A 21,982-nucleotide genomic window follows, 5' to 3' on the forward strand; every position below is an offset into this window, starting at 1 on the left:
CCTCTTCAGCGGCCCAGGGTTCACCGGTCCTGACCCCCAGCGTGGACGTGGCACCGCTTGGCACGCCATGCTGTGGTAGGCGTCCCACATATAAAGTAGAGGAAGATGGGCACGGAGGTGAGCTCAGGGCCAGTCTTCCTCAGCAAAAAGAGGAGGATTGGCGGCAGATGTTAGCTCAGGGCTAATCTTCCTCCGAAAAAAAAAAGAAATTTCTTTTAAATTGACAATATTTAGACAGAATTAGTTTTTAATTTCTAAAAATCATAGTGACAAACAAAACATAATTAAGAAGACTGAAGAAATCTAGTCTTCTTTCTGCTGATAGTGCCCAGCAGTCGTTAGTTAACAAAACCAAGCATCCTCAAAGAATGGGGCACCTTTCATGGGTGTTAATGCATCCCGATGCTGAGATTTCATAAAAGACATTGTTCCATTTACTCCCCCCAAACTTTACTAGGTAAAATTTCAATAAAATTTCACCCTGGAGAAATAGAATCAATATCAGACAAGTTGAGAAGCATTAATTTTCTGGGGAAAAAATGCCAAGATTCTAATATGTTATCCTATTGAATCAAAATGAGTCTGGCAGTTATCGAACAGTGGCCTCATTAAATAATCATATTGAAAATCACTACCATTAACAAGGCACTGAGCTGAATAACATAGATACACAGTCAAGAGCAGGAGCTCAGACAGACCTGGGTACCATCCCCAGTTCTGTCTTCCATGACTTGGGCAAATCATTTAAACTATCTCAGCCCATTTGGTTATCTGCAAATTGATGACAATGGCAGGGTTGTTGTGAGGATTAAAAGATATCTTGTAAATAAAGAACTTAACAGAGACCCTGGCATACAGGAAGTGCTCAATTCTTATTATTTGCATTTTTAGATCAGTCTGGCTACTGTATGGCAGATGGATTGAAGAGACAAGAGTGTGGATTCCAGGTAGAAGACTATTGAAAGGAAGATGGAAATCACAAAGAGTAAGCCCTTGATTTCCAATAGCATCTCTGGGGATATGGAGTATTTATGTGGACTATAAAGATATGTCTTGTGACTAACCTTTTAACACTGGGAGTCTATAGACATAGCCAGAAAGAATGCAAAGGTTTTCCATTTCTAACATCAATTTTATAAATAAAGAGGAAATATGGAGAAACCCAAAATTTTAAATGTCTTACTGTCTTGAGTATTTTATAAAACTTGCAATTAAATTGCTCAATCTAAAATAAATGTGTATTTTTAAAGAATGATATTGTAGATAATAGAAAGCAAATTGTGTTTTATGCTCAAAAGTATATTTTTTTAATTTAAAATTGTTTGGCTCTTTTGGATAATGTTATGGGCTACTGCCATAAGATAAGACCCCTCAAAGGCAGAGACCCTGTGTTATTTATCCTGGTATCCAAGACTCTAGAAAAATACCTGGCATGTAGTGTATACCCCATAAATGGTGGCCAAACTGATCTTAACTAAATGCTTAGGGAAATATGCTTAGTTTTCTTTTAGACTGACTATTATGCCTAAAGATAAATGTATCAAATATCGGTCATTATTTAAATTGAGAAAATGCGAAAACAAGTTAAATTTATATGTATGATTACACACTTATATGCTTTAAATCTATTTACCTTTACAGCACTTATAGCTGTATCAAGGGATGAAACCTCATGGTCGTCATGGATGCCAAGTATCTTGTCAACAGCAGAAATTGGACTTTTGCAAGTATAGCAATATGTGTCAATCTGGGGCTTTTTCAATTCCTTTTGTTCCTTCTCAGTTTCTAACTCTGATGATAATTGGTCTTGTTCTGTCTTCTCTCTGCCCAGCTCTTCCTCTTCAGCAGACATACTTTGTTCCACCTCACCCACAAATTCATTTTCACTGATGTGTTCAAAGGATTCCTTTCCTTGAGAGAACACATCTTCAGGTGTGGATTCTGAATACAGTTCTTCTGATAAAGTGTCTTGAGTAACCACTTCATAATTCAGGGATGCAGCAAAGTCATACTCATCCTGAACAGGGCTATTGCGAAGCCTATCTTCACTTGGCTCAGGTGGAACCATTATTTTAGGTTCTTCTTGCAGTGTTTCTTGAACATAAGTTGCACCAGATATAAATTCTTCCTCTGGGAAGGACACTTGTACTGGGACATTCAGATTGACCTCTGGACTTGCATCTGCTGCTTCATTACTCTGACCGCTCATTTCCTCTACTCTCTCCAGGACATGATGGGTGTCTTCAAATGGAACTGCATAGCTTATCTTCTGGGTAACCACTCTGACTTCCTCAGTGACGGGAGCTTTCTTCTGCACAGCTACCTTGTCAAGGGTCTCCACAGGGCCTTCTGATTCTCCTTCCCTGTAAGCTGCTTTCTGTTCCTTTTCCAGACTCGTCTCCTCCAAAATAGTTCCAAACCTCCCCCAAATTTCCCCTTCTGCAGCTATTGGTTGGTATGAATCATCCTCACCAACTGGTTTTTCTTCCAGACCTTGGCCTTGGTCCTTTTGAGTTACAGATGTGTCATGGAGAATGTCATCTTTGAGTATATACTTCTCAAAATATATTCCTGTTCCATCATCAGTGTCAGAACTTCTGCTTGGAAACGATGCCTCAGAATTCACGCTGTCACCTTCAGAAGCTGTCTCTCCTTCCTTCTTTTTCTCTCCAACTGCTTCTTCATACAGATCCTTGTATAAAAATGCAAGTGCAGGTGGCTCCTCCAGAAGTTCAGGATTAATGGCTTTAGCAGTGGTAGGAAATAGCTGGGTTCGTGACAAAACTTCTTCCTCTGCATCAAATAAAGGCATCCCGGGTGACTTCAAGTCTGCATCTCTATTGATGCTCTTTGGAGCATCTCTGTCAGCTGATTTTTGGATATCCAAAGACTTTTGGGTCTCTGGGTGAGACAATTTGCTGTAGTCCTTTTCCATTCCATAAAAACTTTCGTCTAATTTCACCAAGTCGTATTCATGTTCTAGGGCACTTTCCTCTGAACTTTCTGGGAAAGAGACAGTTTCTTCTGTAACTTCCTTTGAGAGTTCTGCTTCAACAGTTAATTTCCACGGAGCTTTCTGTTTTTCTGGGTCTGGGGAGATGTTATAATCAATCAAAGTATATTTTTCAAAATAATCCTCTTCACTGGGAGTTGTGGGCTGATTAAAGCCTAAATCATCAGTTTCTGAATCTGTGGATATCTCCTCTTTTGTGTTATGAGTTTCCTTTTGTTTACTTTCTTTCAATGATGTAACTTTTTCATCAGAATCTTCTAATTTACTCTGTAATGTTTTAGGGGAAGCAACCACCTCACTATCATCAGGAAGGGATATAGTTTTAAATGAGGCCTTCTCTTCCAAATATTCTAACTTATCTTGCATTTGTTCACTTTCCTCCTGATCAACTGAAGAAATAAATGCAGGAGCATGAATATTCAATATTTCACAGCCTTCAGAAATGATACTGAAGGCGCTCTTTTGATCTTCTGAAAGTCCAGCTGGCTTACTGGTCACTGTAAATTCTTCATCTTTTACATACGTGTCTTCGGGCTTCTTGGATATTTCCCTAGCAGAAACCACTTTATCGGCACTGATTGCTGATGCACTAGTTATAAATTGAGCATAGTTGCTGCTTGCTGAAGAGCGTGGTTCCTTTACATGAGCATCTTCCACAGCTTCCAAGCAGTGCTTTGAAATAAGAACAGATTGTTTAGAAATTTCAGATGTTTGATCTTTAGATGTTTGAATAGTATGGACTGTAGGCCTATCTGGAGTCAATTCTGACCATGGCATTTCCTGTTTCTTCACTGTACTGATTTCTGGAGAAGCTCCTGAAACAAGTGTTTGTGGTCTCCCAGATGATGACAAATATGGTGGTGTTTCTAAGCTCTTTGTTTCATCAAAAGGACGATCTAAAATCCTTTCAGATTCTTTAGATGGAGATCCTTGTTTCATACTTTCTTTTGTGATGTCTATTGAACCGGCTTTTGACAGCTCTGACACTGTGACTTGTCCCTTTTCTTCACTGTGACTCACCCTATCCCTGCTCGACTTTTCCAATACCAGATTTCCTTCCTTAGGTAAAGAATGGCCGTCTCTTTCACCACGATATGGAAGATCCACTGGAAGGAAAGTCTTGCTTTTCTCCACCAAAACTTCACTTTCTTCTAATGGATGTGGTGGGCTTTCTGCTGCCTTTGTTTCCCTGATTTCTGGGTGAGCCTCTGAGATCCTGGTTTCCGATTTTTCAGTAATTGACGTAGTTTTAATTAATGAAAATGGTTGAGTTTCACCCAAAGAATGACTTAAAGAGATATCTGATTCTTCAGGCAGAGACCTAACTACACTCACAGAATACGGCTGAATTTCCTGCTGCTTCTTTCCTTCAGAAAATACATGTGACTGCTTCTCGTCTTCTTCTCCTTTCTCCTCCTCAATAATTTGGTGTCTTTTTTTGTGGTCTTCATTTTGATGGACTTCCTGCAGCACAGCAGCAGCTTTCCATTCTTCCAATTTAATAGGGCTAGATTCTTGTGTAATTTGTGGCTTCCCTATTTCATTATTATCTCTAAGCTCTAATGGGGTCCCCACAGTTTCTTGCTTTTCTGCCAGCACCTTCTTTTCTGCCAAGGAATATGATCTGGTTTCCAAGTTTTCTTTCTCTTCAGTTGGGCTAACAGACCTGAATTTTATTTCCTCTTCAGAAATTTTCAAGGTAGTAGGTTTTTGCATTTCTTTCTTTAGTCTGTTTTCATCAAGATCAATTAAACTACCTTTAGATTCTTCTACCGGCAAAATTATTGACTCTGGCTTCTCTGATTCCTTTGTGATATTTTCACTTGCAAAACTAGATGAAGCTGGTTTTGGCTGTTGTGGCACCTTATCCGCTGCATCAAATGAAGAAAGCAATTTTTCTTTTCGATCACTTCTTGGCTCTTCCTTAAATATAGAAATATTCCATTTAGATGGAGGAGAGATTTCTGGCTTCTGGGCTCTTTTACTATCAGTGACATGAAGAGGAACAGCACTTTTGGCTTCTTCCATAATGGATTTCTCACCCATGGGAGAATAAGACTGAATTCCAAGATGCTCCTTACTACCAGCGGAAGTAACTCCTGAGTTCAGGTCCCCCTCCTCTGAATAGTCTAGGATTTCTTTCTTCCCATAATCTTCATTAGACACCTCAAAGGTGGATTTTGGCTGTTGTAAAACTTCTACATTTGATAAAAATGTGGGTTTCTCTTTAAAGTCTTGACCTTCACCAGATTTAACTAAAGCATCTCTGGATTTTTCAGCAGTTTCCAGTTTTGCCTCTGGTAAGAGACGATCAGCTGGTTTCTCCGTTGCATTCAAGTCAGCTGAAGCTACACCTTTAGGCTCTGTCACTGCCCCTGATTCCTCTACAGATGGACTTGGCTGAGTTTCTAAATCTTCTTTTTCAGTAACTTGGTTATCTGAAGTGCTTGATCCAAAAAACCAGCGGGACATCCATGACGTGAAAGACGAAATTCTTTTCTTTCCCTTTTCCTCAGCAAGGGCTGGCTCAGTGTCCTTGGGCTGCTTAGGTGGCTTTGGTGACACCTCAGGTGACTCTGGGGGTTGATGTTCTTCATTTTCTTGGATTGAGGAGAGGGGTTTTATTTGTGTGGGTGTTTTCACTTCAGATGCTGGTTTCCCTCTCTTACTATCATCATCTACAACCTTTGACTGACCCATTTTTGATTCTTCTAGTGGCTTCTCTCCAGGTAAAGGAGATATGCTCCTGTGTGCTGCTTTTTCCTTGCCCAGTGCAGCTGCGTGTTCTGCATCTTCTGCCAGGAAATGGGCTTCTTTGGCAGGAGAGAGAATAGTTTCTGATTTGACATGTTCCACTGATGATCCAGACCCTGGTTCCTGGAGGATTATTTCAGAAGGTAGTTTGATTTCTTCCTGGCTCTCTTCTTTGCAAGGCCTAGAAAATTCTGTGTTTGCCTTCTCTGATACCAACCTTTCACTCCCCACGAAAGAAAGGATGTGCCTCACCTCTGCCTCTTTTCTCTCTACATTTCCAGCCAGAACCAAAGATTTTGGTTCGGGGGCCAGCTTTATTTCTTCAGAAGGATACGTTTTAGTTGATAGGGTCTCTACGTTACCACTGGAGGTATCAAGAGTAGATACTGGTTCTTGTAATGATAAATGAGATTCCTCAGCAGAATCTGCCAGAACCTGTTTTTTGACTTCACATGCCTGGTCTTTATCCAACAGAGCAGCCTTGGGCTGTCCTGTCATCAGATCACTGCTGCCAGAGGAACCCAGCTGCACAGATCCCACTGCTCTTTCGTCATCATGACTTGCCAAAGCGCTTTCTGGCTTTTCTAGCATCCAGTTTTCATCCTTTGAAGAAATGAGGGCCTCTTTCATTTGTGTTTCTTCCACATCTGCAGGCTCAGTTGTCATAAATGATTTTGATTCTTCCAGAGTTAAATTCTGTTCCATAAACAAAAATTGTTTAATACCAAGATCTTGTTTATCTGCAAAAGACCTGCTTACATCAGGTAATTTCACAGTTTGATCTGAATGAAGTGCTTTTTCAGGCTTCTCTTCTTCCACAAGGAGGTCAGTAGAAGCGATCTTTGATGGTTCTGTTATACTCTGGGGTACATGAATTGAATGTGGTTGGTTTGTTTCTTCATTTAGTTTAGTTACAATATCTCCCGCCATTTGCGCCTTCAAATTTCCTGTTGGCAGTAACAGGCTTATTTTTTGTTTTTCCCCTTTTTTAAAGTCAGCTGAATGGTTCAACTCCTCTGATAATTCTTCTAAAGAAAAAGTATGTGGCTGACGTTCTTCTGGGTTGTCTCCTTCAACTAGAGAGGTAAATGCTTCTTTTGACCCTAAGCTGACTACCTTAGCGGAGAAAGGCTTAATTTCTTGACTCTGAGGTTCCTCCCTAAGGTACGATGAAACCTCTGAAATTTCAGGCACTGTAGTTGACGCATGAAGTTCCCTGTTTTCTTCTTTTCCTTCTTCTCTGCTCCTAAGTTCAGCTAAGCCCTTTTCTAAGACAGAGTCCCCTGTTTCAGTTATGGGAGATTTTATTTGTTTTGTATCTATGGATCCACTTTGCCTCCCTACACCACTAGTGAATTCTGCCTCAGCAGTTGGTAATTCTGATACTTGGTGTGGTTTGTCTTTCTTTTCAGGTTCCAAAGAGAGCTCTGCCAGAGCACGATCTTGTTTTTCTGACAGGAAACCCCCCTGTGCTGCAGGAGACATCTCCATTGCCTGTTTGTTCCTGTCATCACTGAGGGGTGGTAACATCGGAGCTAAATCGTCTGACAATAAATTTTCTGACTCGGGAGAAGAACTTGCCATTTCCTCATTTTTGCCTCGTGGAACTATATGTTTGGGTATGGGTGACATGTTTTGTGAGGAAAGAAGTTCAGTTTCTTTTTTCTTTATCTCACCACCTAGGTTGAGCAAAAGCCCATGTTCAGGCTCTGACACCTCTGAGGCAGACACAGAATTCTTCTTCTGTGATAAAACCAAATGTTCAGAGTCGAGGGCTGTAGGAAATGAAAGACCTTGTTCGTGTTCCACCCTTGCTTCCTTAGATATATCTGAATGTTGAGAAGACAATGTTTTGGTTATTGGCAACCCGGGTTTAACTTCTTCACTTTCTGCCTTTGAGAAAATAAAATGCTCTGATCTAGAGGATATGCTTGGAGATGATTCAAATTTACTTTCCTTCTCTGCTTCCAACCCAGCTGGACGTTTGGGTGCAGCCATTTCAGTGGGAGAAGAACCAGCTTTAATTGCTGCCTTTTCTTCTTCTTTAAGAAGTGAATGCTCATCTATAGATGTTACCACTGGTGGCAAACCACTTTCTAATTCATTCTTTCCTACTTCTGTTAAGATTAGATGTTCTATAGGGGTGCTAAGAGATAAACCTGTTAGGATTTCTTCTTTTGCTAATTTGGTTAAGCTTGAATCATGCTTAGTTAGAGACGTTGTGGTTATTGAAGAACTGGGTTCAACTTCTTTCTTTATTTCTGTTGACAAAGCTGAAAATTCTGGGGCAGGTGGTCCATGTTCAATATGCTTTTCCACTCCTGGAGAAGCTGAGTGCAGACCCTTAGGTGTCCCAATTATTTCAGAATCATGTTTCACTTCCGTTTTCACTGCTGATAAAATCTCAGGTGCAGATAAAGATGTTTCCTTTAGAGGTGAATATGGTTTTATTACTTCAGGCTCATTCTCTGACAACATTCTCTGTTCTAGTTCAGATGTCACAGTTGGAGCTAAATTGGGTTTGACATCCTTCTTTGGCTCATCTACCAAGTCAGGCACAACTGAATATTTCATCCCAGACCCTGGAACATTTGGAGGCTGAGGCTCCATTTCTTGATCCTGCGATACACGCACTGCAGCTTCTTGAGAATCGGGCACAATTTCTTCCTTACTCTTAACTTTTAACAAAGCCATCTGTTCATTTGCAGCTTGTGCAGTGAGTGATGCTTTGGGTTCTTGTTCTTTCTTAATCACATGAACTGAATCAGGTGCAACTGAATACTGAGTTGCAGGCAAAACAGGTTTGGTTTCGTCCTTTGCCATGGATGGTTGTGCAGGGAAAGAAGAAGGTGTTGCAGCCACTGATAAACTAGTCTTAATTTCTCCCTTCTCCAATTCATTGGTTAAATATGACGGAATCAAGTCTTCAGACTCAGCTTCTAATGATGCTTGCCTTATCTGCTTCTGTGCTGAAATGATATATTTCGATACAGATGCTGAAGTTGTCTGAACATCTGGCTTAATTTCTGCTTCCTCTGCTTTATTTGTTGAAGGTGGCAGACTCAAGTCTTCAGGTACAGACACCGAAGGGGAGGTTTCAGATTGTTGCTTCTCTGATGAACTGAGATGCTCAGGTACAGGTGTAGCAGCTGTTGATGCAATTTCTTCCTCATCTGCTTCTGAAAAGCCAGAATATCCTGAAGCAGATATTGCAGTTAACAGTGAATCAGGCTCAATTTCATTTTTCTTTGTTTCTGGTCTATATGGTGGGACTGAAACTTGTGATGCTGAGTCTGGAGAAAAAAGTTCAGCTTCTTCAGTGTCTTCATCAGACAAAATAGTGTGTTCAGATGGTGATGTTAAACATATTGGAGAATCACACTCAAATTCTCTTTTCTCTGTTTCCTGAGTTGCATAAGGTGGAAATGAGAATTCTGATGCAAATGCGGAGTCTGGAGAAAAAGGTCCAATGTCTTCTTGCTCTTCTTCTGAGAAATTCATGGGTGAGGAGGCACCTTTTAGATTTAAAGGAGCTCTGTGGACCATTTCCTCCTCCTGTGATTCTGGTGTTGCATATGGTGGCACTGAGAATTCAGAAGCAGAGGTGGAAGAGGGTGTGTACCGCTCCAATTCTACTGTCTCTTCCTCTGATAGAACCGCATGTTCGGATGGGGTGGCTGAGAGCAGTGGTGACTGGCATTCAGAAGTCATCTCAGTTGTGAATGGCAGGAGAGTGAGTTCAGATACAGAGGCCACATCTGGGGAATACAATCCAATGTCTCCCCTCTCTTCTTCTGACAGAACCATGTGCTCAGAAACACCTTTTGATTTCAATGGGGACACGCCATCAGCTATTTTCTTCAGGGATTCGTGTGTTACATTTGGTGGAACTGTATGTTGGGAAGTCAGTGTTGAATCTGGTGTCAAATGCTCACTTCCTAGGTCCTCTTCTGATAGGACAGCGTGTTCCAATGTAGCAGCTGAAAGCAGCGGTGACTGGCATTCGGAAGTCGTCTCTGTTGTGAATGGTGGAAGAGTGAGTTCAGATACAGAGGCCACATCTGGGGAATACAATCCAGTGTTTTCCTTCTTTCCTTCTGAGAAAATCATGTGCTCAGAAGCACCTTTTGATTTTAATGGGAATACATCATCAATTATTTTCTTTGGCAATTCGTGTGTTACATTTGGTGGAACTGCATGTTGGGAAGTCAGCGTTGCATCTGGTGTCAAATGCTCACTTCCTAGGTCCTCTTCTGGTAGGACAGCGTGTTCCGATGTAGCAGCTGAAGGTGGTGGTGACTGGCATTCAGAAGTCGTCTCTGTTGTGAATGGCAGGAGAGTGAGTTCAGATACAGAGGCCACATCTGGGGAATACAATCCAGTGTCTTCCTTCTCTCCTTCTGAGAAAATCATGTGCTCAGAAACACCTTTTGATTTTAATGGGAACACATCATCGATTACTTTCTTTGGCGATTCGTGTGTTACATTTGGTGGAACTGCATGTTGGGAAGTCAGCGTTGCATCTGGTGTCAAATGCTCACTTCCTAAGTCTTCTCCCTCTGATAGAACTGCATGCTCGGATGGGGTGGCTGAAAGCAGTGGTGACTGGCATTCAGAAGTCATCTCAGTTGTGTATGATAGAAAAGAGTGTTCAGAATCAGAGGCCACATCTGGGGAATACAATCCAGTGCCTTTCTTCTCTTCTTCTGACAGAATCACGTGATCAGAAACAGCTTCCGATTTTAATGGGGACGTGTGGTCAATTGATGTCCTCAGTGACTCTTTTGCTGCCTGCGATGGAATTGAATATTCAGAAGGAGATGTGGAATCTGGTGTGTAATGTCCACTTTCTGAGGCCTCTTCACTGGAGAGGACCATGTGTTCCGATGCACCCGCTGAAAACAGTGGGGACTGGCATTCAGAAGTCTTCTCAGTGGTGGATAGTGAGAGAGAGTGTTCAGATGCAGAGGCCGAAGCTGGGGAATAAGGTTCAAATTCCTCATTCTCCTCTTCTGACAAAACTGCAGGTTCAGATGCAGCTTTTACATTGGATGGAGAAACTGGCTCAGTTTCTTGCTTCTCTAGTTCATGGTTCAAATCCTGTAGGACTGAATACTCTGATACAAAAGCAGAATCAGTAGAAACAGATTCATTTTCTTCTCCTTCTTCCTCAGACAAAGCGACACGTTCAGGTGTTGGTGTCAATAATGGTAGAATGGTCTCCTCTTTGTTCTGCTCCACTTCAGGGGCCAAACATGGTGAAAGGGGCTTCTCAGAAACTGATGGACTTTCTGGGTAATCAAGTTCTATGATTTCCTCTTCCACTACATTAGCATCTTCAGGTTCATGGGTAGCAGCTACTGGTAGAGAAGTTTCTATTTCTGCTTTCTCCAGTTTCTCTGACACTAGCGGTTCAGAAAGAGAAATGGATGGCTCAGGCACGTTTTCTTCCTTCTCTCCTTTGACATTGAGATGAGGAGGGGACAGTTGTTCCGAAACCGGTTCTGCCCTTTCTAGCGAAGTCAGGTCGAGATGAGGAGGGGTCAGTTGTTCCGAAACCAGTCCTGCCCTTTCTAGCGATGTCAGGTCGAGATGAGGAGGGGTCAGTTGTTCCGAAACCAGTCCTGCCCTTTCTAGCGACGTCAGGTCGAGATGAGGAGGGATCAGTTGTTCCGAAACCGGTCCTGCCCTTTCTAGCGACGTCAGGTCGAGATGAGGAGGGGTCAGTTTTTCCGAAACCTGTTCTGCTCTTTCTAGCGACGTCAGGTCGAGATGAGGAGGGGTCAGTTGTTCTGAAACCGGTCCTGCTCTTTCTAGTGAAGTCAGGTCCAGCTCTTTTCTCTCTGGGCCAAAACCTTCCTGGATAGATGCTGCCAGACTTCGTGAAGCTCTTTCCAGAGAATCCCTCTCTGTCTTCAGTGAAATGGAATGGTCAACGGAATCCGCATCTTCCTTCTTTTCCTCATCCATCAAAGGTGGGGAGACTGAAGAGTCATGCGTTGGAGTTACCGTTTCCTGTGAATCAGGCTCAAATTCTCCCTTCGCTGCTCCCAGGAAGGCAGTGGCAGATGCATCAGGTGGAAGAAAGGAAGCCTTCCTTTCCCGGGGTATTGCTTCAGGGCCTGGCTGTTGCAGCACTGACTGTGGAGGGCCGAGCTCTGTTTCTTGTTCTGCTGTGTCATTACTTGTATAAGAGGAGGCTGTGTGCATGGTGGCAGATGCAGCCTTGAGGGGAGAATCAACGTCAATCTTCTTATGATCTTCCTGACGCAATAAAGAGGTCAGGGACTTTGATCCTTTGGAGAGGGCACCTCTCCAAGGTGAAGAAAGCTCTTTTTCTCTATCATCTTCTATGCTTTGGGCTACTAATTTGCCTGTTTTGAAAACTATGTTAGAATCACGATTGCCCAAATCTGGCTCTAGAGTAATGGATGCATCTTTTCCCTTCCTATAATGTATTTCTTTAATTACGTAACCCTTTGGCAATGTTCCATAAAATTGTAGAGGAATTAATTCTTCTTTAACTGAATTAAACATCTTAATCTTGTACTGCACCGTTCCTATGTAGACTGGCCTCAACACCAATGGCTTGTGCTCTTTGTATATCGCCCCAGTAATAGGAGGGGTACTGGAGGCGGTCTTCTTTTTTCTCGTTTTATCATAAATGCCAGTAGATGACTTCTCTTTCTGGCTGTTTAGTATCTGGCTTTCTGAAATTAAAGGATTATCTTTTTTGTTTGCTGGAACATCTTGGGATTCCAAAGAATTTCTTTTTTTGTTGCCTTTCCGACGCAATGATGGTGAGCCATGCTTTGACTTAGATGTTCTTCTCCGAACTTTTTTAACTTCATCCACAATAAAGGAAACATTCCCTGGAGGAGAATTCACAGTTGACCCTTCCCGACTACACACACCAGAAGTCTGACTTTCTTCTGAGGCCCAAGGAGTGGAAGACCTGCTTGAATTGGTCTCCCAGGTTATTCCACTATCTTCCCGTTGAACTGTCACCATGGAAAAGGAAGGGTCTGATATGATACACGTCTGCTTGGTCTTGCCCTCTTCATCTTGGTCTGATAACCTAGAGTAAATAATAACATTAAAAATAACATTTTATTAATTACATATTATAATAAGTAAATATCATATTTTTACTAGGTAAAGAATTAATGTGAAGTTACAATATACAGATAAATATTGCCATCCACATCAACAATAGGGAAGTATCCAAAATAAACTTTAAAAATTGAAGTCAGGATACCAAATACAATAACACATCTTAGGCTGGAATGAATCAATATCCTGCAAACTCACAGAAAAGCTCAGGTTAAATTCACCAACTTGAGGCTAGCCCCGTGGCATATTGGTTAAGTTTGGCACGCTCCACTTTGGCAGCCCAGGTTCACAGGTTTGAATCCCAGGCATGGACCTATACCACTTGTCAGCCATGCTATGGCAGAGACCCACATACAAAATAGAGGAAGACTGGCACAGATGTTAGCTCGGGGGAAATCTTCCTCAGCAAAAAAATAAATAAATAAATAAATTCACCACCTTCCCTTATTAGAATTGCCCCCTGACCACCCGAGGCTCACCCAGTCACTAGGCTGCCTCTCTAGTCCCAGGACCTTCATAATGGCTCTTGCATCTGTGCCCTGTTACTACTACCACCCTCCTGACCTAGTTTTTTTTATCACATCACCCCTGGATTATTTCATTAGCTTCCTAACTGGTCATCTGGTATCACATTTACCTCCTACCCTCCCCTACCCTCAACTCATCCTGCCATCTTTCCAGACCAGCTTTACCAAAAATTTTCATCATGCCTCTCCATGCTCAAAAATCTCGGTAAATTCCTCATACCTGTAGAAAAAAAGGTTCAGAATACTTAGCTCTCTGCTCCCTAGCTGACCTTATTTCAAAGTACCCACTTCTACCCTACCCCGACGTGGCACATTGCTACTTTATATAATTCATTGTCCAGTAAATATACCATGGGGACTCTGAGTCAGGGCCATGAAGGGAAAACAGGCCCCTGAATATAGAGACATCACTAAAACCATCAGCCTATGTGCTGCACTTTCCTCATCCGTAAACCAGGGATCATAATAGAAGCTACCCCACAGGGTTGCTGTGAGGATTAAATTAGTTAATACACATGAAATTCTTAGGAAAAGTGCCTGGCGTCTAGTTAGCGCTCAATAAACACTATCTGTAATCAGGCCTTCCATGCACTCCTTGGACTAAGATCAAGGGAGCCTGCGCGTGGTAATTCTCAACTGCTAGTGGTGTTTGAAAAGTGGTCTCCTTGGACTGCTCTCATATCCCCTGCAGAGACGGCTGGCTTTGGCTGCCCCTTCAGTTGCAGCGGGGCCCTTGTCTCAGACTCTGCAGCACTCTTCTCTGGAATTTTCTTATCCCTCCTCCTCCCCTGTGCCCACACTGTTCCCCCATTTAAAATTCATAGCCCCCACCTTACTCCACCTTTTCTGAATCTAAACTCTGTCTACTCTTCAAGGCTTAGTTTAAAGCCTCCGCAGCTACCATTCCTGACCAATTCGCAGTGCTACTTGCCATTACTTCATAAACATTGAGTTTAAGATGAAAACTCCACGGGCTAAGCCCTTCTGAGAACATGGCTACATTGAAATAAATACAAACAACTGACTGCCTTATACCTTTCCTCCAACAACAAAAACAAAACCAAAAAACTGTCTATGCCAGAAAGCCACTAAGCGTAAGTATTAAATTAAGGCACTTTTTAAAAACACACATAGTTAGAATTTAGGTCCCTTACTAATAATTTTTTTTATCATCAGTTAATGCTTATATCAGTGGTTCTTAATTCTGGACTCATTTTAGAATCACCAGTAGGGAACTTTTAAAAATACTGATGCCATCCCATACCCCTCCCCACAGAGACTCTGATTTAATTGTACTAGGGTAGGGTCTGAGCTTTGCTGTTTTTACGTTTTAAAAGCTTCCAGGTGACTCCAATATGCAGCCAGAGTGGGAAATCATTGCCTAAACAAATCCAGCTAGGAAACTGAAATGGTACCTGCTTTTCTTGCTTACTCTGAACTTAGTTTGTTAGGTTAAGCTGAGAGCCAAAACCATAAAATCCTTGCAGGTACATCCTACTCATCTTTCTTAAACTTCAGAGTTTCCCCAGCAGTCCGTTGCAGAGGGCTTCTGGATTGCTGAGATCTGATCTTAGCTCTTCCCTCAGCCAGGTGGAGCCTGGGGCAGCGAGGACCCATGGGCCACTGGCCTTCAATAGCAAGCAGCCTCATCCATTCACCCCAGAGTGCCATAAATAATATCACTTCCTACACATGCCATGAGGGAAAAGGGCTGGAAAGCAGTGGGAAGAACTAGTTTCTCCATTTCCCCGGCAACTCTGCTCTCACCTATTCGCTTTGGTATTAAACTACTGATCTTAATTAGGAATTAATACCCTATCCTGCTTCTGGACTGAATCTTATTTTAAAATGTCTTTTCAGGTTCTTTTACATACCTAATTAAAGTTATTCCTCAGAATTTTCAATTTCTTCTACCACTTCTCCCTTCTGTTTAACTTAACAGAAGCAGGATGAAATTAAAAATTAAGGTTATGACCTGCATTTTGGAAGTCAGCATTTTGAATGCCCACGATTATAGTAATATTACAAAAGCAATTATAAATTCAATTTAGAGTTAATTATTGATTGTAAATTCAATGTACTCAACCAGAGAAGTCTTCGTTACTAGCTAGGATGAGTTCACGAGAGCTTAGCAGAATGCCCAAAGGGTGACCCTAAAAAGATAGAGCCCTGCTGAGGTGGGTCACTCCATCGTTTGCTTACTGCTTCGCTCATTTATTTCTCCATTTAATAAACTTTCACTGAGTTTAAATACTAGGAATACAAATATAAAGACCAAGAATCTTCTCTCAAGAAATTCAAATTCTAATAGGCAGACAGAACCAAACATTTTAATAGTGTGATAAGTACGATTACAGAAGATGGGAAAGATACAGCAAGAACATAAAGAAGGGAAAACTTCACAGAGGGAAGATCCTTGAGTTGGATTTTGAGGAAGAAATACAAGTTTGACAAATGGATGAGGAGCGGAGGTGGTGTGAGGATGGGGAGGTCATTCCAGGAAAATGCCACAGGATATGCAAAATGTATATATGAATAAATCAGCCTGGCTCACTGAGAAACCCAAAGTATTTTGGGATGTCTGGATTATCAGAGAGAAGCAAAGGAACAGAAGAGTGACATAGCCAAAAGGAATCAGAGATGACTATATTAGCATGTGTAAAACCATAGCCTAAGTATTCACATTACACCCTAAAGAAAAAGTCTAAAGAAACAGTCTAAAGAAACAAGCCCTAAACAGAAACGATCCCTCTAAACAGAAACAGTCTAAAGAAATAATCCCTTTTGAGAAGAGAAATGGTCCCCAGACAGTTCAGAAATGTATTTCTTACCCAGGAACACAAGTATTCTCATCTACGCAAAGATGTATACATCAGCTTTTCATAGTTAATGGATATTGGCTATGAACATCATCTCATTCATTCTCCTTTGATTCTCACAGAGTAACCTTCTGATTATTACTGTGCTTTCCATGTAGATATATCTATGGGAGTGAGGAGAAACACAGCTTGATGACCCGGATAGTTCACTTCTTTCCACTTTCAGAGTTGGGCAAGGAGAAGGTTCAGCAGGTCTGAGTTAGATCAAAGAAAGAATAGACTGATATCAGAGCTGAGTGCCAAACACTTCTGCTTCCTTTTGAGGATAATCTTTATCTGATTAAGGAAGTTTTCTTCTATTTCTATTTGCTAAGAGGTTTTTTAATAATGAATGAATGTTAAAATTTCATTTATCAATTTTTACACAACCATGGAGATGGTCATACCCTTTATTCTGCTAATGTGGTCAATTACAATGACTTCCAGATGTCAAACCAACTTTGAACTCCTGATATGACTTCCATGTGGTTCTGATAAATTATGCTTTTAATATAATGGATTTTGTTAACTAATACTTTGTTTAGGAATTTTGCTCTTGTATTCATGAATAATTGGCCTGTAATCTCCTTTCTGAAAATGTGCTTGTCAGGTTTTCGTATCAAGATTGTGCTGCCTCAAAGAACAAATTGGGAAGCGTTCTCTCCCTCCCTATCTCTGGAAGAATTTGTGGAAGACTATCATTTCTGCCTTGAATGTTTAATAGACTTCATCGGTGAAGTCATCTGGATCTGGAGTCTTCTTTGTGCTCAGGTTTTTAATCAGCAATTTAATTTATTTCATAGTTATGCAACTACTTGGAATCTCAATTTCTTTTTGTGTCAGTTTTGGTATGTTGTGTTTTTCTAAGAATTGACCTATTTAACCTAAATTTTTAAAAAATCATTGAATTAAATTTGTTCATAATATCCTTTCAGGATCTTTTACATTTTTGTAAGATCTAAAATTTTATCCATTTTTTCATTCCTGATATTATTTGTGTCTTCTCCTTTTTTTCTTTATAAGTATTTCCAGAGGTTATCATTTGCTATTCGTTTCAAATGAAGTTTGGCTTTATTGATGTTTCCTATCTCATAAATATCTGCTTTTTATTATTTCCTTTCTTCAACTTTGAGTTTAATTTGCAATTATTTTTCTACCTTCTTGAGATACATTCTTACATCATTAATTTCCACCTTTCTCCTCTCCTAATACTTGAGTTTAAGGCTATGCATTTCTCTTTAAGCAGAGATTTAGATGTATCACACAGAAGTTCGTATACAGTATTTTCATTATTATTAATCTCAAAATATTTTTGAACTTCCATTGTGATTTCTTATCTGACCCAGAGATTATTTTAAAATGTATTTCTCAATTTCAAAATACATGGCAATTTCCTAGTCATCTTTTTGTTAGTGCTTTCTACTTTAATTGCATTGAGACCAGAGAATTTATTTTATGTTATATTTTGAAATTTGTTGAGACTTGTTTTATGGCTATATGGCTAAGTTTTCTTTTTTGAAAATTTATGTGTTTTTGAAAAGAACATGTGTCCTGCAGTTTTTCAGCAGTGTTCTGTGTGTGTCAAGTAAGTCAGACTATTAGTTGTATTATTCAAATCTTCTTTATCTTTAGTGATATTTTTTTAACTGCTTGTTCCATCAGATACTGAGAGAGATCTGTTAAAATTTCATGTTATAATTATGAATATGTCTCTCTTTGTAGTTCTATTATATTTGATTTATATATTTGGAATCTATGTTATTAGGTCCAAGTAAATTTAGAATAGTTATATCTTTCTGGAAAATTTAACTTTTTTTTTTTTTTTTTTGAGGAAGATTAGCCCTGAGCTAACTACTGCCAATCCTCTTTTTGCTGAGGAAGACTGGCCCTGAGCTAACATCTGTGCCCATCTTCCTCTACTTTATATGTGGGACACCTACCACAGCATGGCTTTTGCCAAGCAGTGCCATGTCTGCACCCAGGATCCGAACTTGCGAACCCCGGGCCACCAAGAAGCAGAACATGTGAACAACCACTGCACCGCCAGGCCAGCCCCTTAACTTTTAACCATAATTAAATGAGCCTTTTATCTATACAAAATTATTTTTGCCTAAGTACACTTTGATACTAATAAAGCTTTGCTTTGATATTAATAAAACTATACCAGCTTGTTTTTGGTTGTTTGCTTGATATATCTTTTTGCATTTTTACTTTTAGCTTTTCTGTATCCTCATATTTTAGCTCTGTCTCTTATAAGCAGCACAAAGATTTTTTAAATCAATTCTGACTATTTAAATGGAGCAATTAGTCCATTTAAATTTAATATATATTATATAAAAACATATAAGTTTAAAACAATAATAAACAATATAACTTATCAAGCTTATTAATAATAAATTTAATATATGATATATAAAAACTTATATATTATATAATATAATTTATATATAACTTATATAAATATATATAAAATAATTATCATATATTTGGGGTTAAATCTTCTCTCTTATTATTTGCTTTCTATTTGTACTACCTATTCTATGCTACTTTTTCTCTCCTTTCTTGCCCTATTCTGGATTGAATATTTATTATTATTCCACTTTCCCTCTCTAGAGCTTGATAGTTGTATTTTACTATTCTTTTTTTTTTTTTTTTTTGGTGAGGAAGATTCACCCTGAGCTAACATCTATGCCAATCTTCCTCTGTATGTGGGATGCCTCCACAGCATGGCTGATGAGTGGAGCAGGTCTGCACCTGGGATCCAAACCCGTGAACCCTGGGCCACCAAAGCAGAGTAGGTAGAACTTTAACCACTTGGCCATGGGGCTGGCCCCCTTACTATTCTTTTAGTGATTACCCTGATTACAACATGCATCCTTGATTCATTAATGTCTGGCAAAAATTGGTATTTTTATTTCTTCTGAGACAACATAAGAAACAAAAGTCACTTTAATTTCAACTTACATGCTATGGTAACTGTATATTTTAATTCTATAAATGTTTTTAAAATCTCATAGACATAATTTTATTATTGTCTTAAACTGTCAGTATTCATTTAGATTTACCTGGGTACTGAATCTTTCTATTGTGTTTCATTCCTTCCCGCATCTCCAACATTCCCCAGAACCACTTTCCTCCTCCCTGAAGAATTAATTCCCTTTAGGATTTCCTTTACTATAAGTCTGCCCATGACAAATTCTCCCTACTTTTTAATTAAAAAGTCTTTTTACATCTCCATTCTTGAAGAACATTTTTTCAGGGTAAAAAATTCTAGATTGGCAGGTATTTTCTCTCAACACTTTTAAAATATCACTCCAATGTCTTCTATCTTCGTTCTTTCACCGATAAATCACCTGTTAATGTGAGGTTGTTTTTCTGAAGGTAATCTGGATTTTCCTCCCAACACTGCCCAGCTGTTTTTAGGATCTTGTTTTTATCTTTAGTATTCAAAAGTTTTACTATCATGTGCTTAGGAATCTTATCCTGCTTAGAGTTTGTACAGCTTCTTGAATCTGTACATTGATTTCTTTCATCATTTTTGAAAAATTCTCAACCACACTTTGTTCAAATATTGCTTCTGTCCCTTGTTGCTCTTCTCTTCTTCTGAGATTCCAATTTTCAGAAGTTAGAACTTCTCACGGTTTCCTCTGTGCTTCATTTGGATGTTCCTTCCAATCTATTATCAGTGCACTAATTCTATCTCCAACTGTGTCTAATCTGCTACTAAAATCATCAAATGTGTTATCTTTTGGTATTGTATTTTCCAGTTCTAGAATTCCCTTTCTTATAATTGATTCCAGTTCTCTAACAAGGTACTCAATCCTGTCTTTTGTTTCCATGTCCTCCTCTCCCCATAAATAAGTTAAGCATTACATAAGCACCGCCCCCCTCCAGGAGCCCTTCCCTTATAGAAGTCCATCTATGCCTTGAAGAAGTATGACTTTTTGTGGGAGCGTGAAGGATTTGTGTGCTCTGCTACTTCTCCATTTCTAAATTTCCACCAATAAACCCTAATTTATATTTGCGTTGTGTGACATAGTAATGTGTATGTCCATGGACCTTTGTATAGTGAGGCAGGAATGCATTAACCCCTGAATGATGTTCTGGTATGCTTGCTGGTAATATTCTTATGCTCCACTGTTGAATTCACATTATATTTTCTAATTTTAATTAATTAATTATTTGTTTATTTGCTGAGGAAGATTGCCCCTAAGCTAACATCTGTCACCAATCTTCCTCTTTTTGCTTGAGGAAGATTGGCCCTGAGCTAACATCTATGCCCATCTTCCTCTATTTTGTATGTGGGATGCCGCCACAGCATGGCTTGATGAGCAGTGTGTAGGTCTGCATCCAGGATCTGAACCTGTGAACCCTGGGTCACCAGAGCGGAGCGTGTGAACTTAACCACTATGCCACGGGGCCGGCCCCTAAATTCATTTTTGTGTGAGTTGTATTAGTATAAATCAGTTCTGAAGAGATGAATTTCATTAAAGGTGCTGAAAAAAATTTAACTTCTGAAGTTCCAAAATAAAGGCTAAGGTCCTGGAATATGAACATGTCAAAAAATCCCTGTTTTTCTTGTTTAAGCAGCGATCAACCTCCCTAGATACACTCTCTCTCTCTTCATTTTACTTTAGCTGAAACAAAGACTAGTAACTTACTTTAAATTAAATTACTAATCATGAACGGAAAGAGACTTGAGGTTTTATAATATTCCTCATTTTATAAGTGAGGAAACAAAAGAAAGGAAATACGTATATACCCAAATCAAAATTTTTAAAGAGGAAAATGGCTAGCCATCAAAGTGAAGCTACCAAAACAACAATTTCCCTTATTTAAGCATCATCTTTGTTTGGAACTGATACTCTCATTTTTTACTTAAAGAAAAAAACTACACTTCTGAAGAAGTGAAACAGGTCCTCAAACTATTCTTATCTGAAGGCTAAGATCTGTAACTACTTATTTTGTTTCTATTGGGTTCAAAATTTGTATTCTAGGAACTGGTAGTCCTTTCCTCTGACCAGCAGTTGAAGTGACATTAAAGTTCGTTATAAGTCTATAACTATGAAAATACCTTAGATTTTCATGATGCCTTAATCTCCTCTCAAGCAATCACAGTGCACTAACAGGAAGTGTATCAAACAAAAGAAGGTAATGGGTAGGATTTTTTCCAGCTAAATCTGTTCAAGTGCATTAAGTATCAACTGATGTTAAAGAGCAATGAAGTCACATATGATCTTGATTATATGGCAAACTTTGAAAAACACGTTTTTAAAGCATAAAATGCCAAGCAAGCTTGTGATCTTTTAATACAAATTGTTAGTATTTTATGTGGGCCTTAAAAAAATGAACCAATATTTCTTAAAAACATAATCACTAATTCTACAATTAATATTTCACCAGGAATTAATTGCATACTCACATTCTTAGCAGAAAAGTAATCATATGCATTGCTGAACAAAAGTAATATAAAACAGCTTAAGGTTAAAAGGAGCTTATAAGCTACTAGGAAATTAAGAAAAAAACCCATGAAACCATGAATGAAAAAATGATTATACAACGTTATCATGCCCTAATATAAAGTGTTCGTTTTGTAGGAATCTAAAGACCACTCAAGTTCATTGTGGAGGAGAAGAACAAGCATCTTATTTTCACAACGACCAGACATTTTATAAGCCTGGAGACTAGGGCACTCTACTATTTGAAACCCAGTTATC

General features: G+C 39.5%; 1 protein-coding gene across 1 annotated transcript in view; it reads right to left on the reverse strand.

Annotated features, from left to right (window-relative positions):
• CMYA5 (cardiomyopathy associated 5) overlaps nt 1-21,982 on the reverse strand; it is an 84,704-nt gene that overhangs the window by 39,854 nt on the left and 22,868 nt on the right. Inside the window, exon 2 of the mRNA XM_023618100.2 lies at nt 1,634-12,845. Coding sequence (XP_023473868.1) covers nt 1,634-12,845 — 11,212 coding nt within the window. The remainder of the gene's footprint in view (nt 1-1,633; nt 12,846-21,982) is intronic.

The sequence above is a fragment of the Equus caballus genome, chromosome 14 (assembly GCF_041296265.1).
Source record: "Equus caballus isolate H_3958 breed thoroughbred chromosome 14, TB-T2T, whole genome shotgun sequence".
In the NCBI taxonomy this organism is placed as follows: domain Eukaryota; kingdom Metazoa; phylum Chordata; class Mammalia; order Perissodactyla; family Equidae; genus Equus; species Equus caballus.